Source organism: Excalfactoria chinensis, chromosome 2, assembly GCF_039878825.1.
Source record: "Excalfactoria chinensis isolate bCotChi1 chromosome 2, bCotChi1.hap2, whole genome shotgun sequence".
NCBI lineage: Eukaryota > Metazoa > Chordata > Aves > Galliformes > Phasianidae > Excalfactoria > Excalfactoria chinensis.
Window position 1 is genome coordinate 76,098,691 of NC_092826.1, and position 20,774 is coordinate 76,119,464.

At 38.2% G+C, this 20,774-nt stretch overlaps 1 protein-coding gene across 1 annotated transcript; it reads left to right on the top strand.

Annotated features, from left to right (window-relative positions):
• Positions 1-19: 19 nt before the first annotated feature.
• Positions 20-11,656, top strand: C2H5orf22 (chromosome 2 C5orf22 homolog). The gene is made up of 9 exons (XM_072328449.1): positions 20-149; positions 1,130-1,275; positions 2,404-2,553; positions 4,182-4,644; positions 6,291-6,353; positions 7,686-7,807; positions 8,640-8,706; positions 9,147-9,286; positions 10,631-11,656. The coding sequence occupies exons 1-9, from the start codon at positions 51-53 to the stop codon at positions 10,761-10,763; spliced, it is 1,383 nt and encodes a 460-aa protein (XP_072184550.1). The 5' UTR covers positions 20-50; the 3' UTR covers positions 10,764-11,656.
• The last annotated feature ends 9,118 nt before the right edge of the window (positions 11,657-20,774 follow it).

Genomic DNA, 20,774 nt, shown 5'->3' on the forward strand with positions numbered 1-20,774 from the left:
GGAAAGCGTGGGGCGGGCACTCTGCTGCAGGAAGCATCGCCCCGCCCGGCATGAGCAGCGCGGAGGCAGCGTGCGGGCCCCGGCCCCATGGAGGCGGGTTGCGGGAGTACCCGGTGCTGCCGGTGTGGGTGGTGGAGGACCACCAGGACGTGAGTGAAGGCATCAGGCGGAACATTGGGCTTGCGGGAGGGAGGTGGCGGCAGTGCAGTCAGCTCGCTTTCTGCTTTCATATGGAATTCGCGTGTTGTTTTCTTAGCCAGCCCGTTTATAGCCCTCGTATGCCCAGTGCAGAAGGGCCACGATTCGCAGGTTTTGTTCATGAGGCCGGGACGGTTGTTGCCCTTGGATAGAGGGAAGCTTCACTGGCTGCAGCTCAGTCTGTGAATCGCTGTGACTTGTCGCCACCTGACATCACTGCACAGCCGTTATTTGTTGCGCTGTACATTGATAGGTTGACTCATCTGTTTTTCACAGCACCGGGTGAAGACCTCCAGCACAGGATGAGGTTGGGCAGTGGGAAAAGTACATCCAGTCAAGCCATGTGGGCATCAGGAGTTAAACCCCTTCTTTGTAGGTGGATGGGTTAAATTATCTGTTATTCAGTGTTCTTCACTCAGAGGACAGTGAGGCCCTGGCACAGCTGCCCAGAGAAGCGGTGGTGCCCCATCCCTGGAGGTGCTCAAGGCCAAGTTGGATGGGGCCCTGGGCAGCCTGAGCTGGCGGTGGCAGCCCTGACCATAGGTTGGAGCTGGGTGGGTTTTGAGGTCCCTTCCAGCCTAACCCATCCTGTGATTCTGTGATAAAACTCAATAAGAGCAAGTCCCTAGCCATGGAGCTGAATAATTAGTGAGAAGAGTTGCTGCAAACACAGTGCCTTACAAAGAAGGAAAGGAAGTAGAAGCATAATCTTCTGTCTGCTTCACTTGTGTAGAGCTCCAGGGCTCAGTGATTGTGCCTCATGAACTAAAACTGCTGCCCTCCTTTACTGTTTTCTGTCTCCTCCTTCCTCTTCCAACATACAGCCCAAATTCTAAGGGAGCATGAGTGGGACTGGTGTTTCTGCTGCTATACCCATTGTGTTTGTGATCTCACTGGTTATAGTGGAAATGTTTTGCTTGTGCTCTTTTAGGTGCTGCCTTTCATCTATCGTGCCATTGGTTCAAAGCATCTGCCTGCAAGTAACATCAGCTTTGTTCACCTCGATTCCCATCCAGACCTCCTTATCCCTGTGAATATGCCTGCAGATACTGTGTTTGACAAAGAAGCACTTTTTAAGTAAGTCTTATGTACAGCATCAGGATATAATGTCCACTTCTTGCAGTGCTTGGTTTATATTGAATATTGATACACCTGTGTATGAAATATGAGCAACAGGTGTAAATCAGCCTCATGTTGTATTTTCTTTATTATTTGTTTGAAACTTCATAGCTTTAGATAGAAGAAGTAGCTGTGTTTCCTTTATGAATGCGGTCAAATGGTTATGTTGCATATTAAGAAGATGTAAGACAAATTTACTTTTAGTTCTCATTATCAGACTGGGCAGTGACAGGATAGCACTCCAAATGGGTGCTTTTCAGTGAGCTGGAGATTTTAGAACAGCTTTTCTCTGTTAATGGTGACAAATTGAGATTAAAATAACATCTCTTATGCTGACATGGTGCATCTGTGAAGTTGAGTATGATAATTAAGACCAGTGTAATAAGAAGACCCTGTCTTCTTAGGTAGGCAACAAGACACAGAGTGATCTGTTTTTGTCTATTATTTCTTGTTTTAAAGTAAGTATTGATTGTTCCTGTGTTACACTGGTACAGAGCAGTGATGAGAGAAGATAATTGATATATTAGCAATTGTGTCACCCTGCCCATGGTCCATATTTAGTTTTCTTTGTTGGATGAATGAAAAGCCTTGTGGGCTGCGTCATATACATGAAGAAATAGGATAATAAGTACAGATGCTATTCTGTAGGTGCTGATTGACTCACATTCACTATAGTTTAAGTCTACTTAGAACAGTGTACAATAAGCTACTCACTTGAGGTCAATTATGTAGAATGGAGTTCATGATGCACCTTGTACTTCTACTCTGTCAGATATATTCAGAGAGAAAGACAAGAAGTCCGTGCAGTTAATAAAGTACTGTACTAAGAGTAAAGCTGACTGCACTTCATAATCCTATTGGTTATTATTTTTAAAATTTCATTGCAGACATTTTTGGTCCTTCTTACAAATCAAGATTTCAGTCCTTTTTCTTTGCTTTGGTGATATGACCTGTACACAGAGTATTAACTTCAGATTATTTGCATGGGGGGCTTTCAAGATATGGAGGGTGTTTTCGCTGTTCTTGACAACATTTTACTTGCTGGTAAAGTAAGTGTTATTGCCAGTCTTTCTCTCATTATTACAGTGAGCTAAGTATTGAGAACTGGATTATGCCTGCTGTTTATGCTGGCCATATTTCTCAAGTAGTGTGGCTTCACCCACCATGGGCTCAGCAGATCTCAGAGGGAAAACACAATTTTTTTGTTGGGAAAGACATGTCAACAACTACAATCAGGTAAATTCTTTGCTATCCTGTGATGGTAACATAAAAGCTATCTGCCATGTATTTTGTATTCTTGAATAAATATAACGATATATCTTCTTAATGAAAATTCAGTTTGTATTTGTGAATGTTTTGGGGTGTCATGTGACTGTTTTAAGAAGTACAGTTTAAGTTGAGTCTTAGTCTCTCTTTTTTTTTTTTTAATAGATAATTCAAGTTATTCACATCTCATTGCATTCAACCAAGTTTTCAATTAATTCTCTTTGATAAAACGAAAATCTTAGAAAAAAAAGTAGTTTTTTAGAGGATTGGGGTAACAGAACTGCACTTAGATCCTCCTCAGATGTCCCTTATCAAGATGAAACAAGCCCACTTGCTCAGCATCCCCTTGTCAGATGCTCCATCTAGCCCTCTAACCTCCTTAGCCATCCTCTCTTAGGTCCTCTCAGTTTGTTGATGTCTCACATGTTCTGGGGGTCCAGACCCTGGCAGAATATGTCCAATGAGACCTCTCTGGTGCTAAATACAAGGTGAAATCTCTCTTTTTTCTAGTACAGTGAAATTTTGCAATTAGTCTTTATCGTTGTAGGGATGTATGGGTTAGTTGTGCTCATCTTGCTTTACATTTTGACTGACCATTCCTCTTCTGTAGCATCCTGCTGGTTTGTGCCAAGCTGGTACTGCTGCATGACATTATTCTGTCCCAAATGCAAGACCTTTTCTTTATCTTAGTAATGAGATCATTAATGTAATGAGATTCCTGTTGGCTATTCTTCCGGGTTGCATTAGGTCCCTCGGGATGCCAATGCTGGGGAGCTGAACTTCAGGTTTCTGCCATTTCTGAAATCGTGTGTGGCTGATCGATGGTGATACCCTGTAACTGAGAGTACACAATTGCATAGAAGTTCACATTTCCTCTCAACATTATTTCTTTGATCTGAATTTATGACACTTAAGGCTTCATGTGTTGAAATATGGTTTGAAAATAGTATTACTTAATTTTTTTGCTTTAAGTGTACTCTAGGTTTTGGGTTGTTTTTATTGTTGTTTCTGTTTTTATATGGAGTGGATTCCATGGATATGTAGCTATTCATCCTTGTTACCTGCTCTCCCCCCACTTCGAATATGGATTCATATGTCAGGGTAAAAAGCAGTTAAATGCTGTGATTTAATCCATGTTTTACTAACATCCATGGGTTCCAGAGCACTTCTCAAATGCAACCATAATGATTTTCCTCACAAAGAAAAAAGGTAATTGAAGGCAAAATATCCAGTGCTTTGTATTATTATGCCATAAAATTGATTGTATCTTGTCAAATTCTTGATGTGAGATACAATTCATTGGCACATTAATCTTAATAGCACGTAACATAAATTTTTCTTACCCACTAAAAATCTTACAGGACTACTATCAAAATTCCAAAATGAATTTTAAATTATTGATTTAGCATTGAAGAGGTAGAAAAAAATCCCATTTAAACTCTTGCAGATTAAAGTAAATAATTTTTTTATACAGTTTTATTGCTTTTGCTACCTATCAAACATCAATTCATTTTTCTTTGGGTGACTTATTTGCACATGTGTTTTTGCAAAGCTTTTTACAAAGATGTGTATTAACTGTGATTTATTGTCAATTGTAGGGTTACAGGTACAGGTCATTACTTTTTAAGTGATGGTCTTTATGTCCCTGCTGATCAGCTGGAAAATCCAAAGCCTCTAAATTTACATGTTGTTCGCATTAATCCTACTGAAGCATCAAACAGCCAAGAAGAACATGACAAAGTAGCATCTGCTAAGAGACTGAAGCTAAATACAGATGACACAGCAAATACTGCTGCTACATCTTCATCAGTAGCTCCTGGTGACCACGATAACAACTTCACAAGTGTGAAGCACAAGGAATTACAACATGCAGGTGCCCTGAACAGTGCAAAAATGTTGCCAGAATGCTCAGCTACAAGCTCCCTAAGAAACAATGAATGTCCAGTGAGGGAGGTTGCTAAAGATATTTGCGAAGTTCTTCACAGTGGGGATGCATTTGTTTTAGACATTGACTTAGATTTTTTTTCAGTTAAGAATCCATTTAAAGAAATGTACACTAAGGTAAGTATGACAATGGAGAGTTCTCTTACCTTTCATAAAAGTACTCATCTTTCTAGCACTTGATGTCTATGGAGGAACTCTCTTCTAAGATAAATTAATGGATCAACTGGTTATTACTAATGAATCATACTAATATTTGAGAGAGAAACTGTATAAGGGAACATATACTCTGAACAAAGCACAGTAACCTAGCAGTACTAGGTCCTTACATTTGAAATGGATATTCAGTGCACATTCAAGCTTAGAGATATATGGCATACCTCTGTGTGTTGTATAGGGCATAAAAGTCGTGCTTGGTTTTCCACAGGTAATGTTCCAACTACCTGCATGAAGATTAATTAGGGAGAGAGGGCAGATTGTACTCCTCACCCTTCCCCATAACATTCTTTTAGAAGGCCACAATGGTATCAGAGACTGCCCGTCCAAAAGATATCACAGTGCTGATTATTCAAAGACTGGTGTCTCCTCTCAATGAGAGACTGTAAATAATTTCCTTTGGTTGGGCTAGTGAGCAAGTGACTTTTGTATCTGGTGCCATGGCTCTGAGCTCAAGACTATGCCTTTTGTTCAGTTTATAACTAGACTGCCTCTCTTGTACAGTGTTATAAATGTGCTGATTCTCAGAGTTGCTGAGCTGTTAGGAAGCTCTCTTGATGTGAACATGACTTTAAGGAACTAGCTAATCTGCCCTGAAAATTGCACGTAGCACTAAGTGCAAATTCTTACAGATTTTCAGCTTACTAATTTTGCTGCAGTAACACGACTGTTAGTAGTAGCTAAGCTTCTCTTTAACGGTACTATAATCTCAGCCTATGCTGGAGAACATCTGACTTCTCTGTGTTTCAGCCAGAGTACCACACCGCTTTCTTGTTCACTATGTAGAAGTGAATACGGTGGTCCTCATCTCTGTTAGCTTCTGACATTGAGTCTTTACAATCATGGTACCATTAGACCATCAGCAACACTAATCATTTAGAATGACAAAGGAAGCATAAAGCAAAGCAGAAGCACCGTGTGGGTCTTGTCACATAAGAGCCCTCTGAGGGTTTAAAGTACATTTTGCATAAAGCCATGGAAGAGTCTTGTTTGTTGGTTTGTTTACTTGGGAGCTGTTTTTTATTTTCTTGTGCTGTCCTCAGTTCTGGGAGCCACTTTTGGAAGTGGGCTTGCACAGAACTCCAAGTACACCTTTACCAATAAGAATTTCATTTGCCATTAATATTTCTTAACTCTGTTCCCTTACTGTACAATGCAATCATTCCATCAGAACATGTTGCTCAAGTTCACACTTGGAATGTAAGAACCCAAGGAAAAACTAAAAAGCAAATGTGACTTATGAATTCAGAAGACTATTATCTTTGCACACACACAAAAATATCCAAAATATTTTGTTAGAGATGCTTTATTTTTCTGTAAAATTCAATGAGCTCTTAGTCTGCCCTTTCTTTCCTCCTCTACTCCTGAAAAAGTCTCGTGTTTGTCTTTCCAGTGCTGCTAACTGAATAATGAAGTTTGTTTATCTGCAGTATTGGAGTAGTGAAATTATCATGTTCAAGTTTGTTCTGCTTTTCTAAGCTGCAGTTCTCTGAAGTTTTCGATTTTCACTTGAATAAACTAATTTATTTATTTTTTCTCCTTTTTCAAAGACAGAATATGAGCTCTTACAGGAGTTGTACAATTTCAAGAAACCTCATAGAAATGCAACAGAGGTATGGTATTTCTTGTGAGATATATGAGGGCATAACTCTTTTGATTTACACAATAAAAATGACTTAGCATAAAGAAGGAATCTATGAAAGATGCTTAATGAAGTAGTGTTTAATTAAGCTATGCTGTATGCTGAACACTTATCAGCAGTGTCTTTGTAATTCTTTTGTATTAAACGTTTTGTTTTAATGTGTAATTGTGCAAATATGTAGCACAAATGTAAAATTAATTTCTGCATACAAATGGTAATTGACAAGATAGAAATGAAACATGCCATCTGCTTTGTCTCTTTGCAAGGCTCAACAGGATTTTTTATTGTTGTGCACCCCTCTCCCTCTCTGGGTCTCCTTTTCCTTGCCCAAGTTTCTCTTCCATTATAGTGAGAGTTGTGCTAAATGCCTAGTTGGCATTTTATTTATTTATTTAGTTGCACAATTAGATCAATATTTTTGTCATACTATTGTAGTCAAAAAGAATACTGCTGTGGGGTTTTGTTTTGTTTTCAAGTAGTGTAGGTATTGGCTCTTTAAGGCTACTTACTGGTGCTGCATAGAAAGATGTTATACCCCAGGATTATAAAGTGTACTTCAGGAATGCTTAACACCCTCAGCTTTTCTTAAAATTTAACATGAAGTTGACATCACTGTCAAAAAGAAGCAGCCTCCAAAGTGGGAACAACTATGTTCTTAGTTGTTATCCATTTACACCAATATGCTTTTTAATAATTTTCTTTCATACACCACTGCACCGAGCATCTGTTATACCAAATAGGCTAAGTATTGCTTTTAGCTTGATATGTTGTGTATCCTGCAATATTTACATGCACAACTGTATGCATGCACATATGTAACCCTACTTAATGAAGACAGCCTCTTCATGTGCTCAGAGTGTTTTAGAAAAGTATGAGGGTCTCATTTCATTACAACAGTGTAAAGCCTGCCTTCCTCTGAGTTCCTGTATGTTTGTAATGAATTAATCAAATACGGCAGCATTCCAGTGCTAAACAAATAAATCCAGCAATTAATCGTATAGTTTCTTTGTTCTCCTTAACATATTCTACCAAAATGTAGATGTGGTCTTTTATAGGAAAGATGGAGCAGAAAGAAGTGGTGTTTTGTGATGTTGTTGTTGTTTCAGAAGGTTTATTAATTTCTGTAGGCAGTCATTCAGTTCATCTTCAAGAGAGATGTCCTGTAGCAAAGAACTAATTGTTTTCCCATTTTACACGAGATGAACCATTTAAAAGCTTGGCTGGTAGTGTAAGCCATGATTTATCTAGGAAAATCATTCTTACCTCATTTTTTCTAACGTGTTTTTTACATGCATATTTAAAGGAGGATTTGCTGGATTGTGTTGAAAACCGCGTCCATCAGCTAGAAGATCTAGAAGCAGCATTTGCAGATTTTTGTGACAATGATGATGAAGAGACCTTACAGAAGTGGGCTTCATATCCTGGGTAGGAGATCTCTAAATGGCTTAAACACTCCTGCCGTTGGTTTATTCCTGTAGCCTTTGGAGAAGAGCCCTCCTGAACTGATGACACAGTTAGCAGTAAAGTGTTCTTCCTTATTACCATCATATTGGACCCCTTCCTGGTCAGCTTAAGTAAGTGGAGATTACAATGTTTCAAATAAGTAAGCCTCTTGTTGATTCTTTCCTGCTAAAACTACTAGAACAGTCACCTCTCCTGAGAGACCTTTACCTTGTCCATACTAGTAGGGATAGGTTTTGATTTTCTTGTAGAACTTACTGTTAATACCCTCCTTCCCTTTCTAAGATTCAGCTGCCTACTGCAATAAAAGAAACCACTTACCAGTGCCAGTGAAATTTTTCATTCCACTTCTACTTCCTTGGGAGCCTTTCTGGAGCACACAAGATAAAGCTCTCGTTACTGACCTGTTGCAGAAGTAGTGCTGCAAAGAGATTTCCAGACTTAACCTACTGGATTGTCTTTGCAGAGTCAGCAGTGCAAACAGAATCATACATCAGTTATTGCCAGACCTATGTAACAATGACCAGAAGCATTTCTTACACTATTTTTGAGTTGCATTAGCTTCTCTTTCGGTTGCCTAAAAGAAAGACAAAGAAGCTGTGTGTGGCACAGATAAGAATGTTGGAGTTTTCTGAGGAAGGTCTGTTGAAACAGCACATGGTACTGGTACTCTGTTTTTCTCAGGTACAAGACGACAGAAGAGTGACACATTAACTTCTACATTATTGTTTTTTCAAATTTGCATATGTATGTTTCCAACTGCTAACATGAGTTTTGGTTGTGTTTTTAACTCCAGGTTGAAACCCCTTGTGCAACTAGTACACAGTTTGAAAAGCAGAATGGAGAGCCCAGACTATGAAATGGTAGGTCACTGTGTAAAGGAGTAGAAAGTAAGTAATCTTAAAAGTATGGCTTCATCAAGGAGGGAAAAGGACATGCTTAATTTTCGGTCTGCTAAAACTGACTCAAACATTTAAAGTTTTCGTTTGTTTGTTTTTTGTTGTTCTTTAATTTGTTATTGCTTAGGCAAGCTTTGTTAAAAGCTTCCGAAATTTCACTCTGCTTGTCTGTACTTATGCAACATTAATAAGATTTTTCAGGACTCAATCTGCTTCCTGTGAAGTAAGGTTTCACTTCACCAGGGTCTGTTTATTTTATTTTTAAGTACTAACTGAAAAAAAGCTTCCTGCCTGAAGATGTGAAAGTTACCTGCTGGGCTGGAGTAGTTTAGGGATTTATTACGCAGATAAGCTACGTTACTGCTTTGTCAACAGAAATGAAAATCTGTTTAATCTACACGTAGGTCCATCAGGCTGGTCTGACCTGTGATTACGTTGAACTTCCCCACCACGTTAGCACCAAAGAGGAGATTGAAGGCTTCTTACAGTCCATCAGAGTTCTGCTGAAAAACATGCCTAAGCCCACGCTTGTGACAATTGCTCGGTAAGACTGTAGATTCTTTTTTACTAAAAAAATAAATCAGATTGTGCTTGCAAAGCTAAATGATTCTATGACTGTAGCATCAGTTGACATATCTTAAAAAGAAATTCTATCTCCAAGAGAAAACCTTAGCATAGTGAAAATTGGCATTTGGAAGAATGAATCAAGTGACAGTACCTACACTGCTGAGGGAAGGTTCTGTGTGGATGTCCAGTATTACTGGGCTTTAGAGTGGCCGGCACAGATGTCAACGGTAGTGAAGACATGATGATTTAACCTTCATCATAGGCTATATAAAGGCTTTATATAGCCTTGCGTGGTTCAGAGAATAGCTGTCTCTGAGATTCATTTTATCTTCACTGCTTCTGTTAAGATAGTTTTAGCTTGGACAAGCTGCACGGGCTAAAATATTATGCCTTTCCCACTCTTGATCTAGAATTAATTACACTTCAGATAAGATTTCTGTTTCTAGTGTAATTTCAAATGGAATTGGGAGAAGTTTTCATCTAATAGTCTGAAAGGTATTTATATTGTAGAAAAATCTAATAGTGTTTTGCATAGAGTAAAATTTGTGCTTCTGGGACTGCAAGGGAATTATTTGGGAGGACAAAACAGAACTTGAGGCCAGGGCCAGAAATCCTGTCCCAAGAGAATTTAATTAGAAGACCACAGTGTATCTACTGATAAGTTATCGCAACTTACTCATTTGAAGAACACGAAGTATGCCCTAAAATACAGGCAGCAATGCCTGTATCTGACTTGAAACAGTTCTTGTCAAGAGCAGTAGTATGGCTAATACTTAAAATAATAGAAGGCTGTTTTTCCTGTGCCAGCCACAGAGCTGGAAAATTCATTAGGAAATAAGAAAAGTGTATGCAAGTCTTGATAGATCTAAGATGATGGAAATGCTAGCTTAGCATTTTGTTAGCGGTACCTGTTAGTGGTAAATGTTATATGCCAGGAATTGTGCAGATTTTTCTCTTAGTTTTCCTATTTTAACTAGCAGCAATTGAATTTTCTCAGTTGTTCTGCGTTTTCCATTTTTTTCCACCACTGCTTTAAATAATCATTTGCTTGAATGCAAACTGGCAGCATGTATTATATGAAGGCAGAATTGGAGGAATGGCCATATTTCTAATCAGCTTCAGGCTTTCTACTCAACTTCAGACCAATTGCTATTGTCAAAAGCACTGCATAAAAGCACAGTAGTATGCTATGAAGAGATACTGGAAGCTGAATTTAACAAACTTTGAAAGTATCTTCAGCACCCCAGATACAAAGCATTATAAAAATAAAAAGCATTGATGATAACTGTACTCTCATTCTTTTTTCAAATCTTTGTTACAGATCAAGTCTGGATGACTATTGCCCTTCAGAACAGGTTGATGTCATTCAAGAGAAGGTTCTCAGTTTACTTGGCTTCGTGTATGGCACTCTGGATGTGCATTTAGATTACTCAAGCAACTCATCTTCTTTGTGACCATTCTTCATGCATTGCTTTCTAATGCAGTAGATGCATTTAAGTTGTGTATTGGCTGTTATTTCAGCAGGTGGCACTAGAATCCAAGCTGACCAAGAGCTTAAATTGCACTGCTTTTTCCAAACCAGCTGCATCTGAATCCAATATAGGATTGTTCAGATGGTTCTGTGATTCTTGTTTTTCTGTCTTGCTTATTCTTAAAATTGATGCAAGAGAAACTATTCTTTGTCCACACAATGTATTTTTTCACCTAATTTCTTTAAGTATGTTTAGAAAAGGAAATTTCAAAAATAAATGGATTTCTTTTTTGTACTTAAACTTTTTGATGAAGTAACAAATTTCTGCCTGACTTACACTGTACTTTAAAAGAAAAAAATCTCAAAAATGCCATTAAAATCTTAAGTTTGCATGAGGTTCTTTAATAACCGCTGTGCTTAACAGGTCCAGGCACACCCCCTACATTTCTCTAGAGCATTTAAGGCTTCTGGCCCATCCACAGAATACTATTTGTAATCTACATTAATGTTGTTTATTTTTGTTCTAGAGTATTTCACTGGTGACTCAAATAATATGCCTAATATGCAGACATTGGCTTCGTCCAAGAACAATGTAAATACTTCTGTAAATTGATTCTTTTCCTTCTTTCTGAACTCTGCTGAACAAGTAAAAAGTAAATGTACACGAGGAAAGCAAGCAGCCAGAGTTCATCTGGGTTTTGCTGGGAATGTAAGAAATGTACTTCTGATTATATGTTTCTGCCATTATACTTAGTGCCAGCAAATCTCTATAAAGAATTGTTTTTTTCACAGTAACAAACTGTTGCAAACTTCAGCTAATGCACTCCACATAACTAATTCTAAATACATACAAGGTGGATGTTTTGTTCATTTTGATTCCGTTTGTTTTTTTCTGTGTTGGATTTTTTGTTTGCTTTTGCTTTCTTAAGCTGAAGCACCTAGAAGCTCCAAAGTAAGACACAGAATGTGCTGCATATACTAGAAAACACATCATTACAAAGTCATAGTCTGTAATTACTAGGATTTTCAGTGTTCTAATTTACTATTAGGAGAAAGTGTTTTACCAGCCTTGAAAGCCAACAAATCAAATGTGGATAAACTAATGTAATAATACTACAGCACTGTTAGGAAGTGTGACATGATGATAATGAGATAGTTAAAAAGAGTATGGAAAAAAGAAAACAGGAGAAAACAGTGAGGAGAGAAAGAATCAGTAAAAAAACTGTTAAGACTGTATGTATCACATAAGTAAAGCCAACAAACTAAAAGAAAAAAGGTTTTCTCACTTTACCTGACAGAAGTAAGGCCTCTTTACTGCTGAACTTAATTTCATCATCTGCTGACTTCTCTGAGGGCATAAAAAGGCCTAGAAAATAAATTAGTGTCTACAGAAGAGAATGTGAGGTATAAAGATTAAACCATAAGAAAAAAATGTCTATTGCATGCATCCTTCTGTAATGGAAAACAACGTTTCCAAGTGATTGCTGCTTCTTGGTGAACTCTCTGATACCTGCTGGCTTTTTGCAGCCCTTGACTGTCTAAACCTACTCCAGTATTGATTAGTTAATTCAGTGAATGGCCGAAGTTGGAAAAGAACTCTGGAAGTCACCTCCTCCGAATACCCTGCCCCATTGAAGCCAGTTATCCAGGGGCTTGTCCAGGTTGCTATGGAAGATCCCTGGAGATCTTTGAAAGGATTAGAATTACTGTAACTATGGACTAAGGTCTGAAATTATACTATCCTGCTTTATTTTTCTATGTTACACTATTTCTCTATGTCCCCAAAGAGTATGTACACCCTTGAAAGTGAGCAAAGAGAGTCAGATCCCCTCAGGATAATTTGGGTGCCTGATCTGAGTTGGAGAACTTTTCTAATGTGTCTTATTTTCTCTCCTAGTAATGTAAAGTGTTAAGGAAGGCCCCTGTTTTTAGGTTCTTCAGTCGATGGCTAAAATTTGATTGATGGACTCAGAATATATTAAACAGCTTTTGCTTAGACTGCCTTTATCACACTGTTAAGTTTCTCACTTTAAGAGTTCACACATACAGAGATGACATGAAAAGGATTGGAAAAGCCTGGGAAGCAGAGTGAAACAGCGGTTGGAAACTACTCATCTGCTAATATCCCATACTTCCACTTTTCCTAATTATTCTCAACAACTATGAAGTAACAGTAGGAGAAGCAGTGTAAGATATAATACAAAGGTACATTAATTTATTTGCTAAGGCTTAATTTATTTGCTGAATTGCAGGCCTGATGCACCTAAACAGTTCCATGAAACTTTTATATGCAGTAATTGGTGATATTATTGCCCATTCTCCTAAAACTGTAATAATGTCATTATTGTTGAATAAATCAAAGTGATAACAATATCTTGGGAAAAATGTACAAAAACAATACCAGGAAGACAAAGGAGACATATATCTTGACCTGTGTCTACCTAACATTTTAGCACCGATTATATTGTTGTTAATGTTATCTAAATTCTGTCTGTCAGAGAAGTGTTGGGTTAATTTTTTTTTTCATGTGAAATGAGTTAAACATACCCACTGTTTTGACTGGAAAATGAATGACAGTTGAGGAAAGTACTCTTTATCTCAGTCTTGATGATGAAATAATGTAGATGTAAAAAGGCATTAAATATGGATTGCTAAGAACTTAAAAGTAGAAAAAAATCACGATTATGTAAATATTATATCTTGTTGGAGTAGGCAGACAAACCTAGAAAAGTGCTCTCAGGGTCCTAATGCTTCCAAATCATGAAGTTCATATTTCATAACTGAGAGTTGTCTGATTTCTATTAGCTGTTTCTGGATATCTCATTTTGTATAACATAAGACTGAGATGGAGACTTGTGGAAAGGAGAGCCATGAAAAAAAAGTAGACATTGTTTTGGACTGCCATGTTAAAACACCACTGAGAAAGATCAGTAAGTTTTTTGAGCAAGAAAACATAATTATGCACACACTAAATCAGTCCATTATGAATGAATTTTGCAGATTTCTCTTAGTCTTACTAAGTTATTTTTATTTTGGGAGACTGATGTTTTCACAATCGACAAGCCGTATGTGGTTGGAGTAGTTTTCACACTAAGTTTTAGTGACTTACATCTGAGATCTAATTGTGGTTATCTTGAGGTGACACAGCTTGAAGAAATAATCAGTTGCATAAGATAGGTGCCAATTAGGCTTTTAACCTGGATCCTAACAGTCTCTACAGAGTGTTATTCTCATCTTTTTGAATGCAGGTAGATGAAATATTACTGTTCAGTTCCAAAACCCTTAAATAAAAGAATTATATGCAAAGCAAATATATGTATATGAGTTTTGTGAAGCATTTACGTTTTCATATATTACTCTGGTGTCAGGGGTGTTGGAATGAGACAATATTTAAGGTCCCCTCCAACCTAGGCCTATGATCCTATGGGTGTAGGACTAGAATGCTAGAAGTGTCAGGTCAGCTGTGGGAGCACAGGTGAGAGTAATTTAGCTGTGCTCCTGCAAGGGGTGGAGCTTGACATTATCTATATTTCTGAACAAACACAGAATCCCACTTCTATCTTCCCTCTATTTCCCTCCACAAACCATGCTTCCAAAATAAAGCATCAGGTAAAACAACTCATGTCTTGATAGGCTGAGCAGTTGGTATCTGTACTAGCTTGGCACCCAGAGAAAATACAGAGGTCTAGACCATGAAGCCAACAAGGTTATTGCCCTTTCTTTGGGAAATACCTTATTGTCCAGATTCAGCTGTTCTGGATCTTAAGATTCTACCAAAGAATAAATGTCTCTCTTTGTGATGTTAAGCTCTGTATATTGCCACAGTATAGGCTGGCAATATCTTTCCTTTTCTGAGATTGAGCCCTGTGGTGGAGCAAGAAAAAAAACCTATAGCTCAATATGGTCTGTTTAGTAAACATGCTGTCTGCATTGTTTTTTCCGAAGGCAATATCAATGCTACTGAAAGCTTCCTTAACCTATTTATTAGGTTGAACTAATTACCGAACACAGGCACAATATTGAAATCACTATTTTTAAAAGGAACTTGTGATCAGAAAGTAAATGATTGGACCTGCCAAAAAGGCATAAAAAATAATGTGACTAGACTTTGAAGCCAGCAGAGGCACTGGGTAGGGTGTGTGTTGGGAGAAAGGGGAAGAGTAAGAGTAAGCACAAAATAAAACTTTCCTATTCTCATGACAGTAGCCAAGCATGTTCTTTAAGGGCTGCTCAGATACAGGACTGTCTGTGGAAGGTGCAGGTGTTTTTGCTAGTCTACAACCTGCCTTCTCCTTCACTGTGTGCTGGGGTACTGGTGGAGCCATCAGCCCCCACTGCACCTGCCCCTGTCTGATGATAACCCCCACCCACCCAAAAGTGGGTCTTTTCATATGAGGTGAAACAGTCTAAAATCCTTCATTCCAGTGAAGAATTGGAATTAAAGATTGGCAATGTTCAGAAATTGCAAAAGGAAGATTTTTTTGACTTTCTAAAATAGAATCACAGAATCACCAAGGTTGGAAAAGGCCTACTGGATCATCCAGTCAAACCATCCACCCATCACCAGGATTTCTCTCTTGACCATGTCCCTCAACACAACATCCAAACATTCCTTGAACACCTCCAGGGTCAGTGACTCTACCACCTCTCTGTGCAGCCCTCACTATATACGATTTCTTCCTTATATCTAACCTAAATCTCTTTGAGCTTGAAACCATTTCCCCGTGTTCTATCACCACAGATTCTGCTAAAGAGTCTGTTGTCCCTGCTTACCCCCCTCCCCCCCTTCTCTTTTCTTTTCTTTTCTTTTCTTTTCTTTTCTTTTCTTTTCTTTTCTTTTCTTTTCTTTTCTTTTCTTTTCTTTTCTTTTCTTTTCTTTTCTTTTCTTTTTCTTTCAGTGAGGCCTCCTTTCTATAATCATTGCTGTATATAGTCATTTGCTGTGAAATTAGAAGTAATCTGTGTGGAAAAGTTGAATTTGAATGGATTTGAATGGCAGTCCTAACAGTAGCACATGGTAGCAAATGTAGATCTGTGCAGTTTATGAAAATTCATTAAGAAAAATGTACAATGCTATAGTCAAACATGTTGCTTTTGCATTTTCCTGCTCTGGGGAACTACTTGTAAGAGTTACAGAAAAACAACACTTTTTTTTTTTTTCATAAGTAGACTTATCTAAATATGATACAGACACTGTACACGAAGGCAGAGGTCTAGTGCCCACTCATGTGAACACCTTGGGGAAAACAGAATATAACAGATTTCATTCTGTTTTGATGGCCTCCATCAGAATCTCCACTGATGTTTCCTCTTTTGATCATTGTTTTTAAAAGTCGTCCATGCGTTTCAAGGTTGAAAAACTGACAGCAATCTCCTAAACCCCTGCATAGCTCCAAATAAGAGCAGAAACTTGATTCTTTGCTCTTCCGAACATTTGTTTGTCCCCTTGCTCTCTATTTCTCCAAAAAAAAAACAGCAGAAGTTAGCACCATTGTTGTTAATGACAATCAGCTCTTCAACGTTTGTGTAGAGCTTACAAATCTCAGCACAAGGAACAATGTAACGTGTGCTAAGCCATAGAAGCTGATTGTCTGCAAGAGAAATTTTGCAAGACTGGTTTCTACCTTATACAAGTATAAACTGCACTACTGATCTTTCCCAGGAAACTGACAGTTCTTTGAGGTTTCTGTTGTTGGCTTTGTTTGTTTTTCTGTCTTTGGTGGATTTAGTACATGTCCACAACATGTCTGTAAAGTATGCAGAATGCGTCTTTATTTACTTCCTAACACTGTCACAGGACAACTATCACAGAGTCACAAAATTGCAGGGGTTGGAAAGGGCTTTGATATCGTGGAGTCCATCCCCCCTGCTACATCAGGTGCCATACAATGGGCTGAAAAGGTAGATGTTCAGAGACATCTTGAATATATCTCATAGATGGACACTTCAGAACCTCTCTGGGCAACCTGTTCCAGTGCTCTGTCACCCTTACCACAAAGAAGTTCATAAAGTACATAAAGTTAGTATGGAATTTACTTGTTCAAGTTTTAAGCCATTACTCCTTGTCTTGTCACTGTTCACCACCAGGAAGAGCCTGGCCTCATCCATTTTCCTTTCATCTCCCTTTAGATATTAGATATATGTATTAGATAGACATCAGATCCCCTCACAGTCTCTCTTTCACCAGGCTGTGCAGACCCAGATTACTCAACCTCTCCTCATATGGAAGGTGTTCCACATGGCAGGTGAGAATTCTACCACTGAACCACCACATCACCAACAAGATTAGGACATGTTGTCAGTGTCATCTATCTCTTCATGTGTCCTTACTTACCAGGCAAGTAGAAGGATAAGTTTAGCTTCAGCAGTTATTTCTTCTTCTCTTCATAAGTGATGAACCACATGGGATTCTGTTGGAAAGGAATCACTGCACAGTACCAAGTTGAATGGTAAGAACTTTTGGCTCTTTGGAGAAGTTTTGGCCAACCACTTTCTCTTCAGTGCTATAGGAAGGCATGTGAGAGGAGAAGCAAGTTTGGAAGACCAGAAAAAAATCACTGTGTTACAAATCTGTCTCCGTTGTCCACCAGGACATTTGGGATCTTGTCACAACTGTCACCTTCATCAATGTCACCATAAAGGGGAGGAAAAAAAAAAAGGTAGTTTTAAGTTTAATATTAGGAAGTAAAAGAAAAGGTTATTTCAGTGTTACTGACCAGTTATCTTTTAAACACTAGTTTAGTTATTCAGTAACATCAGTTGCTGGTCTGGTTTCACTTCCAGACCACAGACTGTAATGTCACCTTCTCAACTCAGTGTGCTTTTTAAAGAGCACATACTTTACCAAAACCACTTAGAAGGGTCTTCCTCAACTTTCTGCCATTCTCATCCTTTCCTTCTATGGAGGAACTAGGTAGACATAAGGAAGTCACTGACTGTTACAATTCTACAGCTAGATTTGCTTAGTTAGTGATTAAATATTTACCCTGCTGCAGGAATGGTCTCCTGCTTGAAAGCGCTGTATTCATTTCTCTTTGCAATCAGTGCTGTGGTAATTTCTGCTCTCAGAAGCATCTGTCAGTAGGATAAGATCTTTCTTACACTCATGAAAACCATGCTTCTGTAATAAAGTGTGAGAGCAAAGTTTTTAAACTTTGACACTTACAATAGAAGAGCTGTGGAAACTATTTAAGTTTGGAGATGCTGCAATAAATTAACAGGCTATTGGCCTATGGCAAAAAGATTAAATCATTGCTTTCTCCTGAAGAGGTCAGATGGAAAGAAAGCTTAAAGCCCACCCAGTCCCAACCCTATGCTATGGGTAGGGCTGCACCCCATTCATTTGTCCATTCACATGTGAGATCTGAGAGTGTTAAGAGAGGTGTCCTGGGTACAGAGCAACTCATGAAATCTACAGCCTTTACTGCAGAAGAAGCAGTAATAGTGAAATGACTGCCATTTTCCATGCTGCCCTCTGCATAAAGCCAATTCAGTGGGGCACAAGTTACTACTACTAGAACAGATTTCTGCATCTTTGTCTGCATTTGCTTTTAATGATTTTCCTGTTAATCCTTTTAATTTACCTAACCTGAGCCAAGACATCTCCAAGATGACTCTGGGGAAAAAAAAAATGAAAGTTTCTAGACAGTTAATTTAAGTACTCCTCAAGGTGTTTGCACTTCAAGATGGCTGCTTTTCAGACCTAGTATTTGCTCTGACTTTCATACCAGTTAGACATGATCTTTTGAACACCTGATGTTATTCTTCATTCATCATAAGTAGGTGAGTGACTGGCAATAATTAGCCTGGAATGGCAGCAGTGTATTAGAATGAAGCACAGGTTTTAGAATGTGTGGGGTTTCTCTTACAATTAGAATTTAAATTACTGTTTAAAATTGCACTTCACCTTCACTTTAATTCTTAAATCCATCAGTGCTGATTTTCTTCTATGTCAAGAAATGGAGTAACACTGGCATTTCTCAGCTTTTGCAGCTACAGATGCTTTATTCTCTTTTCTGAGACACTGACACAGGAGTTGCATAAATTAGATTGTTTGCAATTCAAGCCTTTCTTCAAGTTCTAAGAAGGAAAGCCTCTGAAAACTGCTTTTATCCACTGCTGATTTGAAATACAGAGTAGGTGGCCTTGCTTAGCGTGGCCTTTTGAGCTGGAGGTACACAACTCCTGTTTGAATTTATGCTCAGAGAGTGGATTGGATAGAGCAATTGGGAAGCCACACAGCCATAGAATCGCAAGGTTGAAAAGGACCTACAAGATCATCTAGTCCAACTGTCCTCCCTTTACCATACCTACAGAAAACCATTAAACCATTTCTCCTAGCTCCTTATCCAGATGCCAATATATATCCATATCCAGAAATGGTTAAAAAAAATAATTCTTAGGTACATAAACTTTATAGAAAAAATCTCAAAAGGATAGAGCTTTGGCTTCCTTTTTGACAGAAAATAAAACCTGAACGGGATGGAGAGTTCAAGTTTGTAAGTAGGAGCAAACTCCTCCACTTTCTCTTGCTTTGTGTGTGTACGAAAAAAGAAGGAAGAATGCTGTAGGACATTTGGCTTTTTCCTTCTGAAACAAATATGTTGCACAAGCTTAAAAATAACACAAGGAATGTAGAGCATTATTATTATTATTATTTTTTAAATGAGGAGACACCTAAGGTCAGCGTGTCTAAGAATTAGTGAACCAAGACAGAATTGCAGGGGTTGGAAGGGACCTCAGGAGATCGAGTCCAATCCCCGACCATTTCTATGCTATCCAGAAATGACGTTTAGAAAAACAAATGATCTCACTTAGTGATTCTAAGCAGCTAGCTATCCTCTCGTGATTGTCTCATGAGTACGTGAGTGGTGGTTGACTCCTGCACTGAGCAATGCTTCCAATTCAGGGATGTATTCGTTCTGGTCACTAGGTGGAGCAATAAATGTACCATTTGAAGGCTGAAAATAAGATAGAAGAAACCTAGTGCCTTCACAACTCCATCCCTTGACTGAGTTGTGATTATAAAAAAGAAACGAGACAATCTCCTCTTGGATATTCAGGAATTTCTGTTACCCTGAAAGCTCAGCACTTAGCACTACTGCTCACCTTTTTAAAACTGGTGTACCTCCAGGGAAACTGCAGCGGAGTAGGAGTGTCCCAAGAAAATATGAAGGATGCCTATAGAAACTGAGAAAGTGCCATAAAACATCTTATTTTTTAGGGGAATAACAAACAAAACAAAAGAAAAAAAATCCTAATCTTCTAAAAAATGTTTATTTTTAGTAAGAATTTTAACCCATGCTTAGCATAGGTGCTTTTCCTTCAAAAGTAGAAGGCCTTCTGTTACATATGGGACAAAAGTCAAAAGACTGGTTATGACTACTAATAACATCCAGTCTTAAGTCTTTAAAGTCTTAAATAAAATTCCATCTTATTACTTATGTAATCGTTTCACACTCTTCAGTCACTTCTGTTTTTTTCTTTGCTGAAATCAGTGATGGCTTCTCTCGATGGGAGCAGGATTTCACTACAGTTCAATATCCTAAACTGTGTATGCGTTAGACAAGTTGTTTAAGAAATTTTCCTTTCAGGCACATGTTTTGCTCATGAATGCAATCTGAAATTGCAGACTGTGCTGCTTATTCCAAAAAAATGCCAGTCCTACACAGTAGCAAGAACATTAATTTTTGTAAGAAGAGAAAAATTGAATGGTTATTTTCTACTTTGGGAGGAAGTAATCAGGAAACAAACCCTGAAGCAGATATTTGTTACTCCCTTCTGCTCTTATGTTTTTGCTGACCATGCATTCAGATTCTCTGGAAATTTTAATGCCTTGAAACTGTAATCGATATTGTAAGGATGGAACAGTAATACCCTGTAGAACTACATGTGATGCTCTGAAAGTAATGCCTCCTATTTATTTCCATGGAAACTGCAACAAATACAAAAGGCACAAGAACACTATTTGATTAGAGCAAATTCCCAGCTGCAA